Source organism: Cherax quadricarinatus, chromosome 24 (genome assembly GCF_038502225.1).
Source record: "Cherax quadricarinatus isolate ZL_2023a chromosome 24, ASM3850222v1, whole genome shotgun sequence".
Taxonomy (NCBI): domain Eukaryota; kingdom Metazoa; phylum Arthropoda; class Malacostraca; order Decapoda; family Parastacidae; genus Cherax; species Cherax quadricarinatus.
Genome location: NC_091315.1, coordinates 34459912 through 34478697, shown reverse-complemented (window position 1 = coordinate 34478697; position 18786 = coordinate 34459912). Strand labels below are relative to the sequence as shown.

At 41.3% G+C, this 18786-nt stretch overlaps 1 protein-coding gene across 1 annotated transcript in view; it reads left to right on the top strand.

Moving 5' to 3' along the window:
• Window positions 1-18786, top strand: part of LOC128690761 (sulfotransferase 1C4) — a 30776-nt gene that overhangs the window by 10922 nt on the left and 1068 nt on the right. The window contains exons 2-6 of the mRNA XM_070088326.1: window positions 2266-2440; window positions 2700-2845; window positions 3018-3240; window positions 3924-4050; window positions 10656-10822. Coding sequence (XP_069944427.1) covers window positions 2270-2440; window positions 2700-2845; window positions 3018-3240; window positions 3924-4050; window positions 10656-10822 — 834 coding nt within the window. The 5' untranslated portion in view covers window positions 2266-2269. The remainder of the gene's footprint in view (window positions 1-2265; window positions 2441-2699; window positions 2846-3017; window positions 3241-3923; window positions 4051-10655; window positions 10823-18786) is intronic.

Below are 18786 nucleotides of genomic sequence, written 5' to 3'. Positions count from 1 at the left end.
AACTCCGAGAATACAGCCCCCTCTAAATTTTAGAATTATATATATACTAACGGCCCATATTGCCACAGACCTCTATTTTTTTGAAGATAAGAATCTGGCCTCCTTTGAACCGCCCCTTTTGTATTATGGGGATTGATAGATTTATTATTTAGCAATAGGGGTTTACAGTTCAAAACACCCTCTTTAGGAAATTAGACGGGGTGTTATCAGGGGCCCGGCTTTGTTGGGGTTTTGACCCTGTATATTTAAAAAAGAATGTTTTCGGACTGGTATTTTGGATGGGGGGATTTTTTTTCCCGGGAAAGATCTATCGTTGGTTTGGGGGGAGGCACGATTGGGTTTCCCGGAATATCCTAGAATTTGCTTATTCCTTTTGCATAGCCCGTTATTTTGCTGCTGAAAACAGATATTGAAGTCGCCCAGTATTATTGTCTCGCAATTGTTTTCAACTCCGGACAAGACTCTGGAAAAGTCTTCTAAGAACTGGTCCTGAGTAGGAGGGCGGTAACTAGTTCCTATTAAGATGGGTTTGGTCTTAGGAAGCAGCACTTCAAACCATAGAATCTCCAGTTTATTGTTATTTAAATCAGGTCTTGGGTTGTAAGCGTGCCATCAGCACGGGTTTATTGCTTCTCCATAAGTAATAATAATAATAATAATAATAATAATAATAATAATAATAATAATAATAATAATAGCAACAGCAATCAACACACCATCGTAAGGATAAATGTTATCAATTATACAGTGTTTGATTACATTCTTGTCAGGTGAAAACACAATGTCACATGCATCAGACACAAGGGTAAAGTTTATTACTTTGTAAAGGTTACAATGTGTAATTACAATTTTGATTTACTAAGTACAAAGATAGCCACTATCATGCCCAGGCATTTCGGGCAAACTAATCCTAATATATAGTAACTAATTAAAACTAGATAAGATAATAGTACGTAGCAACTATACTTAAAACTAGACAAGTAATAGTGGCTAGCAGTTTTACAATCTTATTTAAACTTAATACAATCTTATTTAAACTTAGTACAAGTGAGTATGGTTCGGTAAAATAAGCTTGAAATTGCACACAAAATCTACCTTACAAGTAATGATATATGTGTTTTATCACAAACTTGGTGAACGTATTATTATTTAGTTTAGTAAATCTTTCATGGAGGATGTCTTGATGCTAGTGCAGGGCTCTTGATTAAAAAAAATTGGAGCTACGCTTCCTCAGATCATACTTGATTACCAGTCATTCCCTAGGCGCTACATTACTCTAACTGGTTTAGTGCTTCCTCGTTTAGAATTTATGTATATAGTATATATATATATATATATATATATATATATATATATATATATATATATATATATATATATATATATATATATATATATATATATATATATATATATATATATATATATATATATATATATATATATACACTAATCACAAGTGAATAATAACAGCTCTTGGATTTCTTGAGGGGACTTAAGCTTTTGCTACCTGTCTCTTAAGTACTTGGGGTGCAGTACTTGGTCTTTTGTGTACATTATAATACAGGTGACTGTGGTCAAGGTAAATGGGGGAAATACCATTCAAAGATCGAGCAGAGATTGCTACTCGCCTAGCTTCGTGTCTGTCTCGTGTGTGGAAACTGAGTATATGCTGTATTACCTGGAGGTGCCTACCTTCCTGGAGGGTATTCCGGGGATCAACGCCCCCGTCGCCCGGTCCATGACCAGGCCTGATAAGCATGTCTTCTTATCATTGTTCACCACTTATAATCCCTTATCAAATAATTCAATATCTCTGTAAGCAACAACTTGTGAAACTGTTGAAATTTGCTGATAAAATTATGTTCGTCAGGGTGATTTTGAGTTACATTATAAGGACTAATGAATAGGTAAACAGTGTAATGGGCCTACTAGTTCTGTGATTGATTTCCATGAGTACATTGAGGAGGTCAAGTTTATCATGTGATAATTCGAAGCTAAGAGCATAAATCCCGTCGTGTAACAGGCTTTACATTGATTATTTTCTCCATCTCAGGCACGATGCTCATGTTCAATTATTCATTAGATAATCACGTTAATGATTTACAAAGTTCCTTCTTCTGTCATTCACTACATAGACCACTGTTGAAAGTATAGAACTCTACGCACTTTTCCTTACTGTTACTAGCACGAATGGAAAATGTAACAGTGCATCAACAATACTTATCTTCATACTCTGTCTACTAAGTGCATTTTTAATCATAGGAAGATGAGTAAGCTTGTTAGTGGTCACGAGGTGGTGGTGATGAGTGATGAGTGGCTGGCCAGGTTGGGCAAGGAACAACAACTCTACAAGGAAGGTATGGTCAAACTGATGCCCGACGGATGGCTACTTCCCGCTGCATTCACCAGAATTGCAGACAAGATATACAACTTCAAGGTACATATGAAATTAAGTTAGTATTAAAGCATATATATGAATCTTAGAGGATATTGTTAATAGTTTTATATATTTTTAAGATACTTTATTCAGTAACTGTGTGTACGTGACCCAATTGTAACATGAAAATGGAGAAAGATTAGGCTGTAAATTACTGCCTCTATTTCTTCTTTTTGTCTCCAAGTGGACATCTCTGTTTCAGCTGAATAGTATTCATGACACTACCAACATTGTATCATGCATTACATTTTTTTTATAGCTCAGGCCCAGCGACGTAATTTTGATGGGGATGCCCAAGTCTGGTACAACCTGGCTTCAGGAGGTCCTCTGGACGATGTTGAACAACCCTGACCTGAACAACGATAAAACTGACACACCAACACCAATGAGATCACCACAAATAGAGTATGAGAATATATATTTTAAATCTAACATTTCTTCTGTGTTCTCTGACAGCCAGACTTAACATATAGTAACTTTAATAAGTACATACTATATATTTACCTTCTCAACTAAACTCTAATTTACAACATTGCTGTAGGTAAATATTATCATAATAAATACGTATAAATTCTAGATTTGACGCACTGGCGGATAGCAACGCATGGGATAAAATGATGGTAGATTTTGGCGAACTTCCTCAATCTTTTCAAGATATGGCTGCAGAATTTTCATTCAAAGAAATGAAGTCAGAAGATGGTGTTTTCCTGAAGATGTGTGAAGCTTTACCTGACCGTCGTGTTATGAAGACTCATCTTCCATTCTGTCTCCTGCCTCCATATCTTCTTAACTCAGCTAAGGTTATCTTAGTAGAGTATTATTACTACTACTGTAACATTGTTATACTTTACTTAAATCATTTTCCAAGACTTATATTTCAGCGCTCGAATTCCATAAACAAATCACGTTTGGAGAGTTATATAAACAAATTTCTAGTGAAATTAATTGCACGAGTTTAACTTGGGATTTTTATATTACTTCAGTGTGTTTAACTTCGGATTATTTGTACTTAAGTATTTTCTGACGTGAGGAATTTAGTATACGTAAAATTCTAGGGTAAAAAGAGCATATCCTACAAATATTTTCTTTCAGGTATTGTGATATGTGTTTTTCTACAAGTGTTTTGCACTATTGTAAGAATACACAAATAACCCGCACAGAGAAGAGACGAGCTTACGACGACGTTTCGGTCCAAGTCGGACCGAAACGTTGTCGTAAGCTCCTCTCTTCTATGTGCGGGTTATTTGTGTATCGTTCCAGTCACGGTATTGTGCCTTTTTTTTTGTTATCTACTGTAAGAACTATTGCAGATCAATGGTTGTGTTGTTACGATGCTTCTTTAATTATTTTTCACGTTAATTCTCAGAGTTTGGCAATTCTTGGTTAAATATATGTCATATTTTCAATGGAATCAGTCAGTTGTTTCTGTCCTTTCTGCGACCTAAGTTCTCTCCCTCACCTCTTTATACAACTATTGTTCTAGGTGGTGTATGCAGTTAGGAATCCCAAGGATGTGGTGGTGTCCTTGTACCACCACTTCAAAAATTTCCAATTCCACTCCTACACCGGCACCTTCGACAACTTCGTGAAGCTGTTCATGGAGGATGATTGTAAGTAATGAAGTCTTTTTTAATGGCATATGGATGCGTGGTGTCGTACATGTGTGCATCAGTCAGTTAGGTTAAGCATTATTGGGTCTGACCATTAAGTGGATGAGTGCAACGATATCGTTGGCCAGGGGAATCTCAAGTCAAAACATTATGACATCTTCACTAACAGCCTACTCACTGAGCCTCATAGAACAGCTCTGACATCTTACCAGCCAGATTTTAAACTATTAACTACAAAAATGAAGATTCAGTCTTCAACGAGCAGAAATTTAACATATTCTGCTGTGGTGAAGAGGACTACTATACACTTGTATTTTCTATTATTTATAAATACAAATTTTAAATATTTTCTGTGGATCTTGCACATTATAAACAAGAAGGCCTGAGCTTGCTACCACCAGCAGCTCACAGGACTACCATCCCCACGAGCCACTTTGGGGCGCGGCAGATGGCAGACTAGAGGCCCAGCTTCTCCCTACGAGCCCCGTGAGGGCGGGGACTGTGGCTAGACCTGGGGACACTTGGTCCCAAAGATGAGGGGGTACTTGTACCTCCTCCCATGGGAGACACAGATCTCGAGATACTCCCCAGAGAGGGAGCCAAGGCCGGGTCATCACTACTTGGAAAAGACCCGGGCCGGGAGAATACCGGCGAATAAAAAAAAAACATAGTATAGTATAGTTCTTCCTATCGAAGAACTTGCTCACCCCTGGCCTATACAAAAGTGACCAGAGGGCACCTGCCCATGTCAATAGTTGCATTAATTTTTCCATAGCTATAGAACACTAGCGTTGAAAATTTGAAGCCGATCGGATAAGGCATTTTCAAGTTATAAACGAAAACCTTTTAGGAAAAAAAATTAACAAGTAGCACCATGAACTGCAGTTTGGTTTTTTCATCACTAATCAGAAGTAGTAAAGAGTGTATATTCTTGTTGCAAGCATAACTTGAATTTAATGGCCAAGTAGAACTACAACAGTTAGTTTAACATGTTTATTATGCACCACATACCCATCCTGTGGGCGGTAGTCAAAAGATTACAGAGGTACATAATGGGTCCAGGAACTGGACCCCAAAATTTTGATAGCTGAATAAGTTATAGGTAGATCTGGTCACAATCATGACAAGTTACAAAGGTATTTACAGATTACAGAGGTACATAATGGATCAACATACTAAACAGTTGGGTTAAATATGATCATCTTGTTCATCTTGTATTATTGTATATGATGTAAATAGGGTAATCACTATATTATGATCATATAACACTATACAATCCCTAATTTATCAGTTAATTTACATACTGTAAGGCATAATATTAGCGGTGACTGGTCTTACAAGCAAATGATAAGATGGGAGCTTGAAGTGTGGAGGGAGTCGGGGATAATTTTTGTTACTCAAGGTTATCAATATTTAACTGCTACTGCCTGCTTGATGCTTAGTATGTGCCATACAACACAATACCGTGACCTTTGTTCTTTCTACTTGACCCTTGTAGGTTTAGCTCTTCTTTTTTATAATAATAATAATAATAATAATAATAATAATGTTCTTTCTCCTTCCTGCTTAATAAACTAAAATTTCAACAGATAAGTGTTTGCAGGTAACACACATTTAATCGGCAGTTTCTATTATTACCACTAATTATTATATGTTATTTATTTTAAATGTTGAGGAAGAAAGGGAGGCGGTAATTTCATGCACTGGCCAGGGAGGTATACCATCTTTTAGGAGTGAAGAAGAGCAGAATGTAAGTGTGGTGGAGGTACGTGAGGCATTACGTAGAATGAAAAGGGGTAAAGCAGCTGGAACTGATGGGATCATGACAGAAATGTTAAAAGCAGGGGGGGATATAGTGTTGGAGTGGTTGGTACTTTTGTTTAATAAATGTATGAAAGAGGGGAAGGTACCTAGGGATTGGCGGAGAGCATGTATAGTCCCTTTATATAAAGGGAAAGGGGACAAAAGAGATTGTAAAAATTATAGAGGAATAAGTTTACTGAGTATACCAGGAAAAGTATACGGTAGGGTTATAATTGAAAGAATTAGAGGTAAGACAGAATGTAGAATTGCGGATGAGCAAGGAGGCTTTAGAGTGGGTAGGGGATGTGTAGATCAAGTGTTTACATTGAAGCATATATGTGAACAGTATTTAGATAAAGGTAGGGAAGTTTTTATTGCATTTATGGATTTAGAAAAGGCATATGATAGAGTGGATAGAGGAGCAATGTGGCAGATGTTGCAAGTTTATGGAATAGGTGGTAAGTTACTAAATGCTGTAAAGAGCTTTTATGAGGATAGTGAGGCTCAGGTTAGGGTGTGTAGAAGAGAGGGAGAATACTTCCCGGTAAAAGTAGGTCTTAGACAGGGATGTGTAATGTCACCATGGTTGTTTAATATATTTATAGATGGGGTTGTAAAAGAAGTAAATGGTAGGGTGTTCGGGAGAGGGGTGGGATTAAATTATGGGGAATCAATTTCAAAATGGGAATTGACACAGTTACTTTTTGCTGATGATACTGTGCTTATGGGAGATTCTAAAGAAAAATTGCAAAGGTTAGTGGATGAGTTTGAGAATGTGTGTAAAGGTAGAAAGTTGAAAGTGAACATAGAAAAGAGTAAGGTGATGAGGGTATCAAATGATTTAGATAAAGAAAAATTGGATATCAAATTGGGGAGGAGGAGTATGGAAGAAGTGAATGTTTTCAGATACTTGGGAGTTGACGTGTCGGCGGATGGATTTATGAAGGATGAAGTTAATCATAGAATTGATGAGGGAAAAAAGGTGAGTGGTGCGTTGAGATATATGTGGAGTCAAAAAACGTTATCTATGGAGGCAAAGAAGGGAATGTATGAAAGTATAGTAGTACCAACACTCTTATATGGATGTGAAGCTTGGGTGGTAAATGCAGCAGCGAGGAGACGGTTGGAGGCAGTGGAGATGTCCTGTCTAAGGGCAATATGTGGTGTAAATATTATGCAGAAAATTCGGAGTGTGGAAATTAGGAGAAGGTGTGGAGTTAATAAAAGCATTAGTCAGAGGGCAGAAAAGGGGTTGTTGAGGTGGTTTGGTCATTTAGAGAGACTGGATCAAAGTAGAATGACATGGAAAGCATAAAATCTATAGGGGAAGGAAGGAGGGGTAGGGGTCGTCCTCGAAAGGGTTGGAAAGAGGGGGTAAAGGAGGTTTTGTGGGCGAGGGGCTTGGACTTCCAGCAAGCGTGCATGAACGTGTTAGATAGGAGTGAATGGAGACAAATGATACTTGGGACCTGACGATCTGTTGGAGTGTGAGCAGGGTAATATTTAGTGAAGGGATTCAGGGAAACCGGTTATTTTCATATAGTCAGACTTGAGTCCTGGAAATGGTAAGTACAATGCCTGCACTTTAAAGTGTTATAACAGTGGTGGCAGCGGTGGGATGGTACATGCATTCAGTTTCCTGTAATCGATAACAGGGCGCCAGGTTCCGTCTTTCTTGGGAACCAGAATAAGGGGAGCATTCCATGGGGAAGTGGACTCCTCAATAACTTCATCACGGAGCATCCGTGTAATGAGTTCTTCGGCGAAGACTCTTTGCGCATGTAGCAGGCGATACGCAGGTACATAAATGGGTTTAGTACCTTTGTCAAGTGGAATACGGCGAGAGATCAGTGGGGTCAAACCCATTGACTCACCATCTAGTGCGACTGCAGAACGTTCACGATTGAGAACCTGGAGAAGTTTTGGGACCTCTTCAGGATAATCCGTCAAAGCTAGATCATCTTCCTGCACTGGCCGGGTGTTGGAAGAGTCAGCAGCAGATTAGCCTGGGAGAACTCCACTCACGAGGAAGTCAGCTGGGGCTTCACCCTCCACTCTCACCGGGAGAGGGAATCTGACAAGGTCGACAAGTGAGGTATTCTTCTGCAGGGGAAATTCTCGACTATGCATGTTGACAACAAGGACTTGCAACTTACCACGTTGCACTGTGTGCAAGGATGGTTCAAGGGAGAGGCCCTTGACTCGGCACGTGTCGTTGTCAACCAGCACATGGTCTCCTTCAAAAGCTCTGCTCACATACACCATAACAGGAGTGAGCGAGTTAGCTGACAAAGTGACGTCATACCTTGTACAAGCAGTAACTCTGCTCGCTGATGCCATGACACGAGTCAGACAGCCGCCTGCCGACAGGGATACTGCAGCTTGACAACTGCTGGTCTCTACAACAGCGTCAGAGTTAGAGTGAAGGTTAGACTGGGCGTCCCCAGACTAGGTTTCACTGGTAACTAAGCGCTGATGGCCAGGAGGTGACGGGCAACGAGCTCTACTACGAGGTCGATCAGGGCAAGAGACTGACCCCGGGGAGAATGTGCTATGGAAACCACCGGTTTCCAACGATTCTAAGCACTGTGCATACTCTGAGACAGAGTAGCACGTAGTGGATCCTAAGCGCACGCCCCAGAAGGGCACATCCACTCCGTTGAATTCTGCTTTCCACTCAGCTGGATCTAAGCGGATCCTAAGGTCTGCCATGGTTTTGAACCCTATGAGCAGGTCACCATGGAAAACAATACCATCTACGACTAAGAATTTTGCGGACAGCTTGTGACCCTGGACCGCAAATTCTAATGTTGTACGACCACGAACCGTCAGCGGATTACCTGAGACTCCTCTCAAGGTCTGAATGGCAGACGGCTCTGTCAACATGGCCGCGTGAAGACCAATGTCTCGGAAAAAAGTGGAGCGGACAATGTTAACCACCGAACCTGTATCTAGGAAAAGCTGGACAGGCTTATGGTGGACAGTGGACTTGATGAGCGGTCCACACGGGTTGTCATACCAAACATGAAGGCATGACAGACCGACGAAATCCCCGGAGTCACAGCTGCTCGAGGCTCGACGCTTGTTGACGAGGCTCGACCTGGAAGGTACGGTACGAGTCTCGGCAACAACGTCAAGACACTCTGTTTCCTCACTGTCGGCAAGCGTATCACTGCCCAGGGCGGCGAATGCATTGCGGACAGGGACGGAATACAGCGACTCCGACAGGGTTACTATGTCTTTCGCTGGTTTTGCGGACGCGCCTCTTCCCCCGAACTAGTGGAAGGGCTTCTACGAGCACGTGCATTGCGCGACGACTGCTTGCTCCACTCAGCTGACAGCATACTTCGCAGCTTGTTACACTCATGGGAGGTATGACTGGAAGTATTGTGGTACATACAGACTCCCTCGCGAGGCTGAGCATGGGGACGGTGACGGTTACCTTGATACTGAGCATGGGGACGGTTACGGCTACTTTGATACTGAGCATGGGGACGGTTACGGTTACTGGGATACTGAGCGTGGGGACTGTGACGGTTACTTTGCGGGGACTTAGGTTTGTAACACTCCGATCGGTAGTGCCCACGTTTGCCACAGTTGAAACAAGTCACTACATGCTTAGCAGGTGAGGTTGGGGGTGGTGTTTGCTGGCGACGTTTCGCCTTGGTCCAGGAATTCGATGACTGCCTTTTTGTATGAGACTGACTGTTGTTACTGTGGTCAATATTTTTACTTAGGCGCGTGTTAGTGGGACTGTGGGCTGGCTGTCTGACAGCAGCGGCAAAAGTGACTTCCGGCTGCGACCGCGGGGTCACTGTGGACGGCGCCGGAAGGATGGGTAGGGGATCATCCGCAAAGCGGCAAACCTTGCCTTGCTCGGAAGGCGGCTTGAGCGAGTCGATGGCATCATATGCACCCAGGACGTCGTGTTGAGGGCCGAGTCCTAGCGCATCAATGGCAACCCAGAGGTTAGGGGGGCATCCCTCCGCATGATGCCGACAGCCAGCATGGGGATGATGTCTTTAGCATCAATACGGCCGTCACCATCCACCCACTTAGTGGAGCTGATGGCATCAGTAAAGTCCGTGGCGGCTTGCTCGAACTGGCAAATGCAAGCCAGGGGGCTTTCGTGCCGGTATTGACATTCAGCCAAGATGCTGGTAACGATGTCAATGTAATGGCGTTGGCGACTACGCCGAAAATAACGCCTAAATTCCTCCTTAAGTTTGTCCCAAGACTGAATCTTACAAATGCGCTTGAGCTGCACAAAGGCACCTATATCATCCTGGGTGAGATCCACTTCTGCAACAGCAGCACGAATGTATTGTGTATCCGTGGGACTATCAAATAGAGCCTGAACAGTCGTCTCGACTGACTGCAGCCATGGCTCTAAACTATTTGAACGACCGTCAAAAATAAGGGTCGGGTATGGACGATGAGCCGGCCCACTGGTGGTCGAGGCTTGAGCCACAAGTTGACCAACTGTCGCGGGGGTTCTAAACTGTTCTATTCTGAGCACCTCTGCAAAAGCAGTGATAATGTGTGAGTGTGGTGAAAGTGTTGAATGATGATGAAAGTATTTTCTTTTTGGGGATTTTCTTTCTTTTTTGGGTCACCCTGCCTCGGTGGGAGACGACCGACTTGTTGAAAAGAAAAAAAAAAAATTCAAGTTGTCATATAATACTCTTTCTTACTAGGCATTACATTATAAGCTGCACCTCTTCTACATTTTATGAGGGAGTTTTTATAGAGAAACGGGTAGAGGTTTTCACTAGATGCTTCAAGTTGCTTTGTCTTGGCAGTGTTGTTCAGTCCATACTGGCCCCATCTGAGGTCTTCATGGAAGATGAAGGATCATCCCAGCGTACATTTCGTCTTTTATGAGGACATGAAGACTGACACTATGGCAGAACTAAGGAAGCTCAATGAATTCCTTGGCGCTAACCTCACCCCACAACAGCTCAGTAATGTAAGTGTCTATTGAATTTTGCTAGGCAGCTAAAAGTAGGTGAGGGGAATGCGAAAGGCTGACTACATACCTTGCTTATATCAAATATAATCATATATTATCTTATCATTCACCACGTAAGCTATAAATATCACTTGAGTGTAGAGGATGTTGCATTATCTCTTGTACAGTAGTTGTCAGCAAGTTTTATCTCATGAACATTTTTTAAAATTTGCTGGAGAGCGAGCCTCAGTGTGTGGATTCGTTGTATCATTGATCAAAGTAATCTGATAATGCACCAAGTCATATTCTTAATGAAAACAGTGGAGGAAACCCAGTAACAGGTGGCTTATATTTAGAAATGGTAAACCTAGCTCATAAAAATCCCCACCTGGGGAGTCACCGCAAGAGAGAAGAAGTCACCCTCCAACCGGAGGGCCCCAAGAAAGATGACAAAAGAAAGAAGACGAACGACACCCCCCACCCGGGGGGCCACCGCCGGGTCGCCATCTGGAGAAAACCCGGGCCGGAAGTACCGGCAAACTAACATCAATCAATCAATCATAAACCTAATATAATCATATGACAAAATCAGATGGATTGCATCTCACTTTTGTCAAGTGAAGAGTAATTGATCCGTCAACATAGCTTGAATCCTGGACTTATTTGTTTTATTTATGACAGGATTTGATGAAATTTCTTGCCACAAGCCTGGTGCTCCGGGATATGAGAGTGACCGTCTAGTTTGATGCAGACTGTACAGGTTCGAATCCTCCTGTGGACTGAGAGATAATGGATGTGTGTATATATATATATATATATATATATATATATATATATATATATATATATATATATATATATATATATATATATATATATATATATATATATATATATATATATATATATATATATATGTCGTGCCGAATAGGCAGAACTTGCGATCTTGGCTTAAATAGCAACGATCATCTTGCCATATAGGACAAGTGAAAATTTGTATATGCAATAATTTCGCCAAAACCATTCTGAACTTAACGAAAAAAATATATTTGATTGTGTTTGTTTAGTACTAAATTACTGTAAACGAATTTAAAATATATTTAGTTGGGTTAGGCTAAAATAAATTGTTCTTGTTATAATAAGGTTAGGTAAGTTTTCTAAGATTCTTTTGGTGCAAAATTAAAAATTTTTACATTAACATTAATGAAAAAAATATATCTTTAAACGTATAAGAGAAAATTTCAGAAAAGACTTAATTTTAAATGAGTTCTTGCTAATTGACCAGTTTTACATATTCGGCACGACATATATATATATATATATATATATATATATATATATATATATATATATATATATATATATATATATATATATATATATATATATATATATATATATATATATGTCGTGCCGAATATGTAAAACTGGTCAATTAGCAAGAACTCATTTAAAATTAAGTTCTTTCTAAAATTTTCTCTTATACGTTTAAAGATATATTTTTTTCATTAATGTTGATGTAAAAATTTATAATTTTGCACCAAAAGGAACTTAAAAAACTTACCTAACCTTATTATATCAAGAACAATTTATTTTAGCATAACCCAACTAAATATATTTTAGATTTGTTTACAATAATTTAATACTAAATAAACGCAGTGAAATATATTTTTTTCGTTAGGTTCAGAATGATTTTGGCGAAATTACTGCATACACAAATTTTCACTTGTCCTATATGGCAAGATGAGCATTGCTATTTAAGCCAAGATCGCAAGTTCTGCCTATTCGGCACGACATATATATATATATATATATATATATATATATATATATATATATATATATATATATATATATATATATATATATATATATATAATGTCGTGCCGAATATGTAAAACTGGTCAATTAGCAAGAACTCATTTAAAATTAAGTCCTTTCGAAAAATTTCTCTTATACGATTAAAGATACATTTTTTTCATTAATGTTAATGTAAAAAATTTTAATTTTGCAACAAAAGAATCTTAGAAAACTTACCTAACCTTATTACAACAAGATCAATTTATTTTAGCTTAACCCAGCTAAATATATTTTAGATTTGTTTACAGTAATTTAATACTAAGCAAACACAGTGAAACATATTTTTTTCGTTAGGTTCAGAATGATTTTGGCGAAATTATTGCATACACAAATTTTCACTTGTCCTATATGTCAAGATGAGCGTTGCTATTTAAGCCAAGATCGCAAATTCTGCCTATTCGGCACGACATATAGCCCGAGACTGTTCAACTGCCTCCCAGCACACATAAGGGGGATTACCAACAGACCCCTGGCAGTCTTCAAGCTGGCACTGGACAAGCACCTAAAGTCGGTTCCTGATCAGCCGGGCTGTGGCTCGTACGTTGGTTTGCGTGCAGCCAGCAGTAACAGCCTGGTTGATCAGGCTCTGATCCACCAGGAGGCCTGGTCACAGACTGGGCCGCGGGGGCGTTGACCCCCGGAACTCTCTCCAGGTAAACTCCAGGTAATATAGGGAGGTACCACCTCTAGAACTGTTATAGGGACCCTCATCCTCAGAGAAAAGAATAAACTTGCTTCAGGGAAAACTCAAGGTTCTCCTGAAGCTGTTTGAGAATTTTCTCCTACCACCCCCTATATTTTATATATATTTTATTTAAAGACAAAATACATTGACAAAACATTCACAAAAATACGATAGAAAGTAAAACAACATAGGTAACTCAGAGCTACATCTCGAATACTTCGTCCAGCTCCCCGGCGGTGGGCCGCGTGCCCAGAATGCTGCAGGCATTTCCTCTCTGGATCGCAACACTGAGTCTCTGAAAGATGAAGCTGGTCGCCCTGTGGTCCTTGGTTTCTGTGATGAGCTTTTCACCCAGCTCTATTAGGAACTTTAGAGCACACTTGCCCCATGCTCCAAGGGTCTCCGACCCTATTGGGATGAAGTTATAGCAAGGGGGAAGGTCTTCATATTTGCGGATCTTCTGGGTCCCCCTGTGGCTGGCAGCTCCACCCCCTTCCACTACGGAGTATGGCATTTAGGTGTCTGCCAATGTGGCGGCACATGTGTAGTCCCAGGCAATCTGCTTTCCATCCTTCCAAGGTAGCATAGTGGCTCCATCAGGACGCTTTTGACTTCCGTCAGACCTCTGCACTTGGGGTTCCCGTTGAGCTGGGCAACGGGCCATGGCGAGGCTTCTCTTTATGATGTCATTGACCTCCTCATGCCTGGCATACTTCCCTTCTGCTGTGTGACACACGAGACCATGAAGTCCGAATTGATCAGCTGTCGCCCTGCCGCAAATACACCTATGTTCGGTGAGGATGGGGGCGGCTAGGCGAAGAGCAACACCAATCCGAATGGCCTGTGGGTCTAGTCGAGTGCCCAAGGAGGAATTGAGAACAGCTAACAGGAAATCTCCTGAGTGTGGTGCCTTCACTGCCAGGAGACGAGTTTTGTCCTTTCCTGAGGCGTTGGAGAGCATTGTGTTGGCGATTTTTTCCATGATCGGTTTGCCCCAGTGGGACTGTTTGTGTTCTTTGGGAGGAGCTGGTCTACTGGAGGAATCTGTAAGGGTGTCCCACCGAATCGCTGCTTCAGTAAACCTGGGGTCTTGAGCTCCTACCACATCTCTCAAGCGTTCGGGAACAATCTTCTTGACTAATGCACTGGAAGCCAAACACGAAGACAGAAAAGCAGGTAAAGCAACACGCGTTGCTTTGCGCACCCCTATACCTCCCAGTCGCACTGGGAGGGTTGCCTGATCCCATTGCTGATTCTCTAGTGACAGGTTCAGTGCCTTCTTAGGGGTTGACCTCAGGTGTGCGTCATATTCGTCAAGTGTTGGGTTGTCAAAGGAGTGTACACACCTCAGGAAGTAAACCATACCCCCGGCCGGGATTGAACCCGCGGTCAAAGAGTCTCAAAACTCCAGCCCATCGCGTTAGCTAACGCGACGGGCTGGAGTTTTGAGACTCTATGACCGCGGGTTCAATCCCGGCTGGGGGTATGGTTTGTTTGCAATCGTGTCATTACGATTTCTTGAGTCATGTTGACTCAGGAAGTAAGTGAGTCTTGGAATAGTAAGGCACCTTGTGAGGAGATACAGACTGTGTCGATGACCTGGTGACCCAGCGGTGCTCCCAAGAGGGTACTGTTGGACAGAGTGGTAGTAGAGACTTCTGGGAGGATTCTTCGCACAGCATTGATTATTTCCTGGTTCGCTGTGATGATTTCACACTTGGAGGGATTGAGGATGAGTCCCAAGTCTTCTCCCTGTGTTTTCACCAGTTGTAGGTACCCTACGAGGGACTCTTCAGTACCTGCCAGAGTTCCATCATCCAGGTACCAGATGTTGAGCTCGCTGCGTAGGCTGGAAGTTAGTTCCCTTACTGCCAAGCAGAAGAGAAGTGGAGCTAGTGGGTCACCCTGCTGAACACCTTCTGATGAGAGAATTTCATGTTCTCGAAACAAAAGAATTGAGGGTTTGCTGTAGCCGGCTGAAATGAAGGGAAAAAGACTGGAGAAGCGATCCCGAACAGCTGGCAAGACAGCATCTCTCTTTACCATATTAAAGGCATTTCTAAAATCAAGTTTGACTACGGCCTTGTCTTCTGGTAGGTCCCTGATGTAGGCCCTTGCCGCATGAGCTGCAGCTTCACTGCCTTGAGGGACCCCAAAGCCCAGTTGGTGTGGCTGGAGTAAACTGGCAGCTTCTAGGCGAATGTTTCTTACTGCTGCTTTGGCAACGAGACGGCGAAGAGTGTTTCCAACCGTAATGGGTCTGATTCCCCCATCCTTCTTCTTCAACGCACACCAAAAAGGTTTAATTTCTTCTGGGATTCGCCCAGCCAGGCAGTTGTTGGCGAAAGTTGTTAACTCGGTGAGAAGAAGTGATGCAGATGCACCGAGTACTGGATTTATCATCTCCTTGAGGTGCTGAGGTCGAATTCCAGTGTAACCTCCTGCAGATCCTGCAGGAAATGACACAATCGCCTTATAGACTTCCGATTCAGGCAAAATTAATTGTTCAGTGATGGGGTCTTCCTCAGGGTTGTTGATGGCTATGGTGTCCCTGGTTGGATGCTTGTCTCTTAGTGCTTGGGCTGTGATCTCATCGTTGGGGGCTACAGTGTCGTCACTTGTAATTATTCGGATGGCTCCCACTGTGTTACCTTCTTCAATTTTTTTTTTGCTAACCTGTGCGCAAATTTTCTCGTTTTCAGTGGGACTTTTCTTGGGTCTACCTTTGTATATATATATAAATGCTAGGGTGTTCGGGAGAGGGGTGGGATTAAATTATGGGGAATCAAATTCAAAATGGGAACTGACACAGTTACTTTTTGCTGATGATACTGTGCTTATGGGAGATTCTAAAGAAAAATTGCAAAGGTTAGTGGATGAGTTTGAGAATGTGTGTAAAGGTAGAAAGTTGAAAGTGAACATAGAAAAGAGTAAGGTGATGAGGGTATCAAATGATTTAGATAAAGAAAAATTGGATATCAAATTGGGGAGGAGGAGTATGGAAGAAGTGAATGTTTTCAGATACTTGGGAGTTGACGTGTCGGTGGATGGGTTTATGAAGGATGAGGTTAATCATAGAATTGATGAGGGAAAAAAGGTGAGTGGTGCGTTGAGGTATATGTGGAGTCAAAAAACGTTATCTATGGAGTCAAAGAAGGGAATGTATGAAAGTATAGTAATACCAACACTCTTATATGGATGTGAAGCTTGGGTGGTAAATGCAGCAGCGAGGAGACGGTTGGAGGCAGTGGAGATGTCCTGTCTAAGGGCAATGTGTGGTGTAAATATTATGCAGAAAATTCGGAGTGTGGAAATTAGGAGAAGGTGTGGAGTTAATAAAAGCATTAGTCAGAGGGCAGAAGAGGGGTTGTTGAGGTGGTTTGGTCATTTAGAGAGAATGGATCAAAGTAGAATGACATGGAAAGCATATAAATCTATAGGGGAAGGAAGGAGGGGTAGGGGTCGTCCTCGAAAGGGTTGGAAAGAGGGGGTAAAGGAGGTTTTGTGGGCAAGGGGCTTGGACTTCCAGCAAGCGTGCATGAGCGTGTTAGATAGGAGTGAATGGAGACGAATGATACTTGGGACCTGACGATCTGTTGGAGTGTGAGCAGGGTAATATTTAGTGAAGGGATTCAGGGAAACCGGTTATTTTCATATAGTCGGACTTGAGTACTGGAAATGGGAAGTACAATGCCTGCACTTTAAAGGAGGGGTTTGGGATATTGGCAGTTTGGAGGGATATGTTGTGTATCTTTATACGTATATGCTTCTAAACTGTTATATTCTGACCACCTCTGCAAAAGCAGTGATAATGTGTGTGTGGTGAAAGTGTTGAATGATGATGAAAGTATTTTCTTTTTGGGGATTTTCTTTCTTTTTTGGGTCACCCTGCCTCGGTGGGAGACGGCCGACTTGTCGAGAAAAAATATATATATATATATATATATATATATATATATATATATATATATATATATATATATATATATATATATATATACACAAACGCTGATCTCTGGCTGAAGGAGACTTGAACCTACGAACCTTAGGACAAGGTACGCAGTGCTTTACCAATCTACCCACACTGGACAATACCTTGGCGTGTAGCTTGCGTTTGATCCAAGGCAGCCAGCTTTCAAGGAGAAGGCTTACAGCTTTTCATCTCATCCCCTGCATGCATCACCCTTACTAGAGAAATTAACAATACAAGGAATTCGCGAGAGCAGGCGAAATATACACAAACACTGTATATTTGCATTGTTAAAATCTCTAGTAAGGGTGATGCATGCAGGGGATGAGATGAAAAGCTGTAAGCCTTCTCCCTGAAAGCTGGCTGCCTTGGATCAAACGTGTAGCGCAAGCTACACGCCAAGGTATTGTCCAGTGTGGGTAGATTGGTAAAGCACTGCGTACCTTGTCCTAAGGTTCGTAGGTTCGAGTCTCCTTCAGCCAGAGATCAGTGTTTGTGTATATTTCGCCTGCTCTCGCGAATTCCTTGTATATATATATATATATATATATATATATATATATATATATATATATATATATATATATATGTATGTATATATATATATATATATATATATATATATATATATATATATATATATATATATATATATATATATATATATATATATATATATATATCGGTAAAACTGGTCAATTAGCAAGAAGTCATTAAAATTCAGTCCTTTCTAAAAAATTACTTGCTGTAGCACGATTCGTAGTGAATTTATGTACAAATGTCCTTTTCGTAATCTTCAGTCTGGATATGATCCTGGATGGTAAAGGTTTGGAGGGTGTTAGTACTAACCACTTCGTGTCCGAAGTGTTTGCACTTGTCCTCTCATAGCGTTCCGATACCTCAGTAAGGAATCGTTCAAGACACTGTACACCATGTACGTCAGGCCCATACTGGAGTATGCAGCACCAATTTGGAACCCACACCTGGTCAAGAACGTTAAGAAATTAGAGAAAGTGCAAATGTTTGCAACAAGGATAGTTCCAGAGCTAAGGGGAATGTCCTACGAAGAAAGGTTAAGGGAAATCGACCTGACGACACTGCAGGACAGGAGGATCAGGGGAGACATGATAACGACATACAGAATACTGCGAGGAATAGATAAGGTGGGCAGAGACAGGATGTTACAGAGATGGGACACAGAAACAAGGGGTCGCAATTGGAAGTTGAAGACTCAGGTTAGTCAAAGGAATGTTAATAAGTATTTCTTCAGTCACAGAGTTGTCAGGATGTGGAATAGTCTAGCAAGTAATGTAGTGGAGGCAGGAACCATACATAGCTTTAAGACGAGGTATGATAAAACTCATAGAGCAGGGAGAGAGAGGACCTAGTAGCAATCAGTGAAGAGGCCGGGCCAGGAGCTGAGTCAGGACCCCTGTAACCACAAATAGGCGAGTACATATACATATA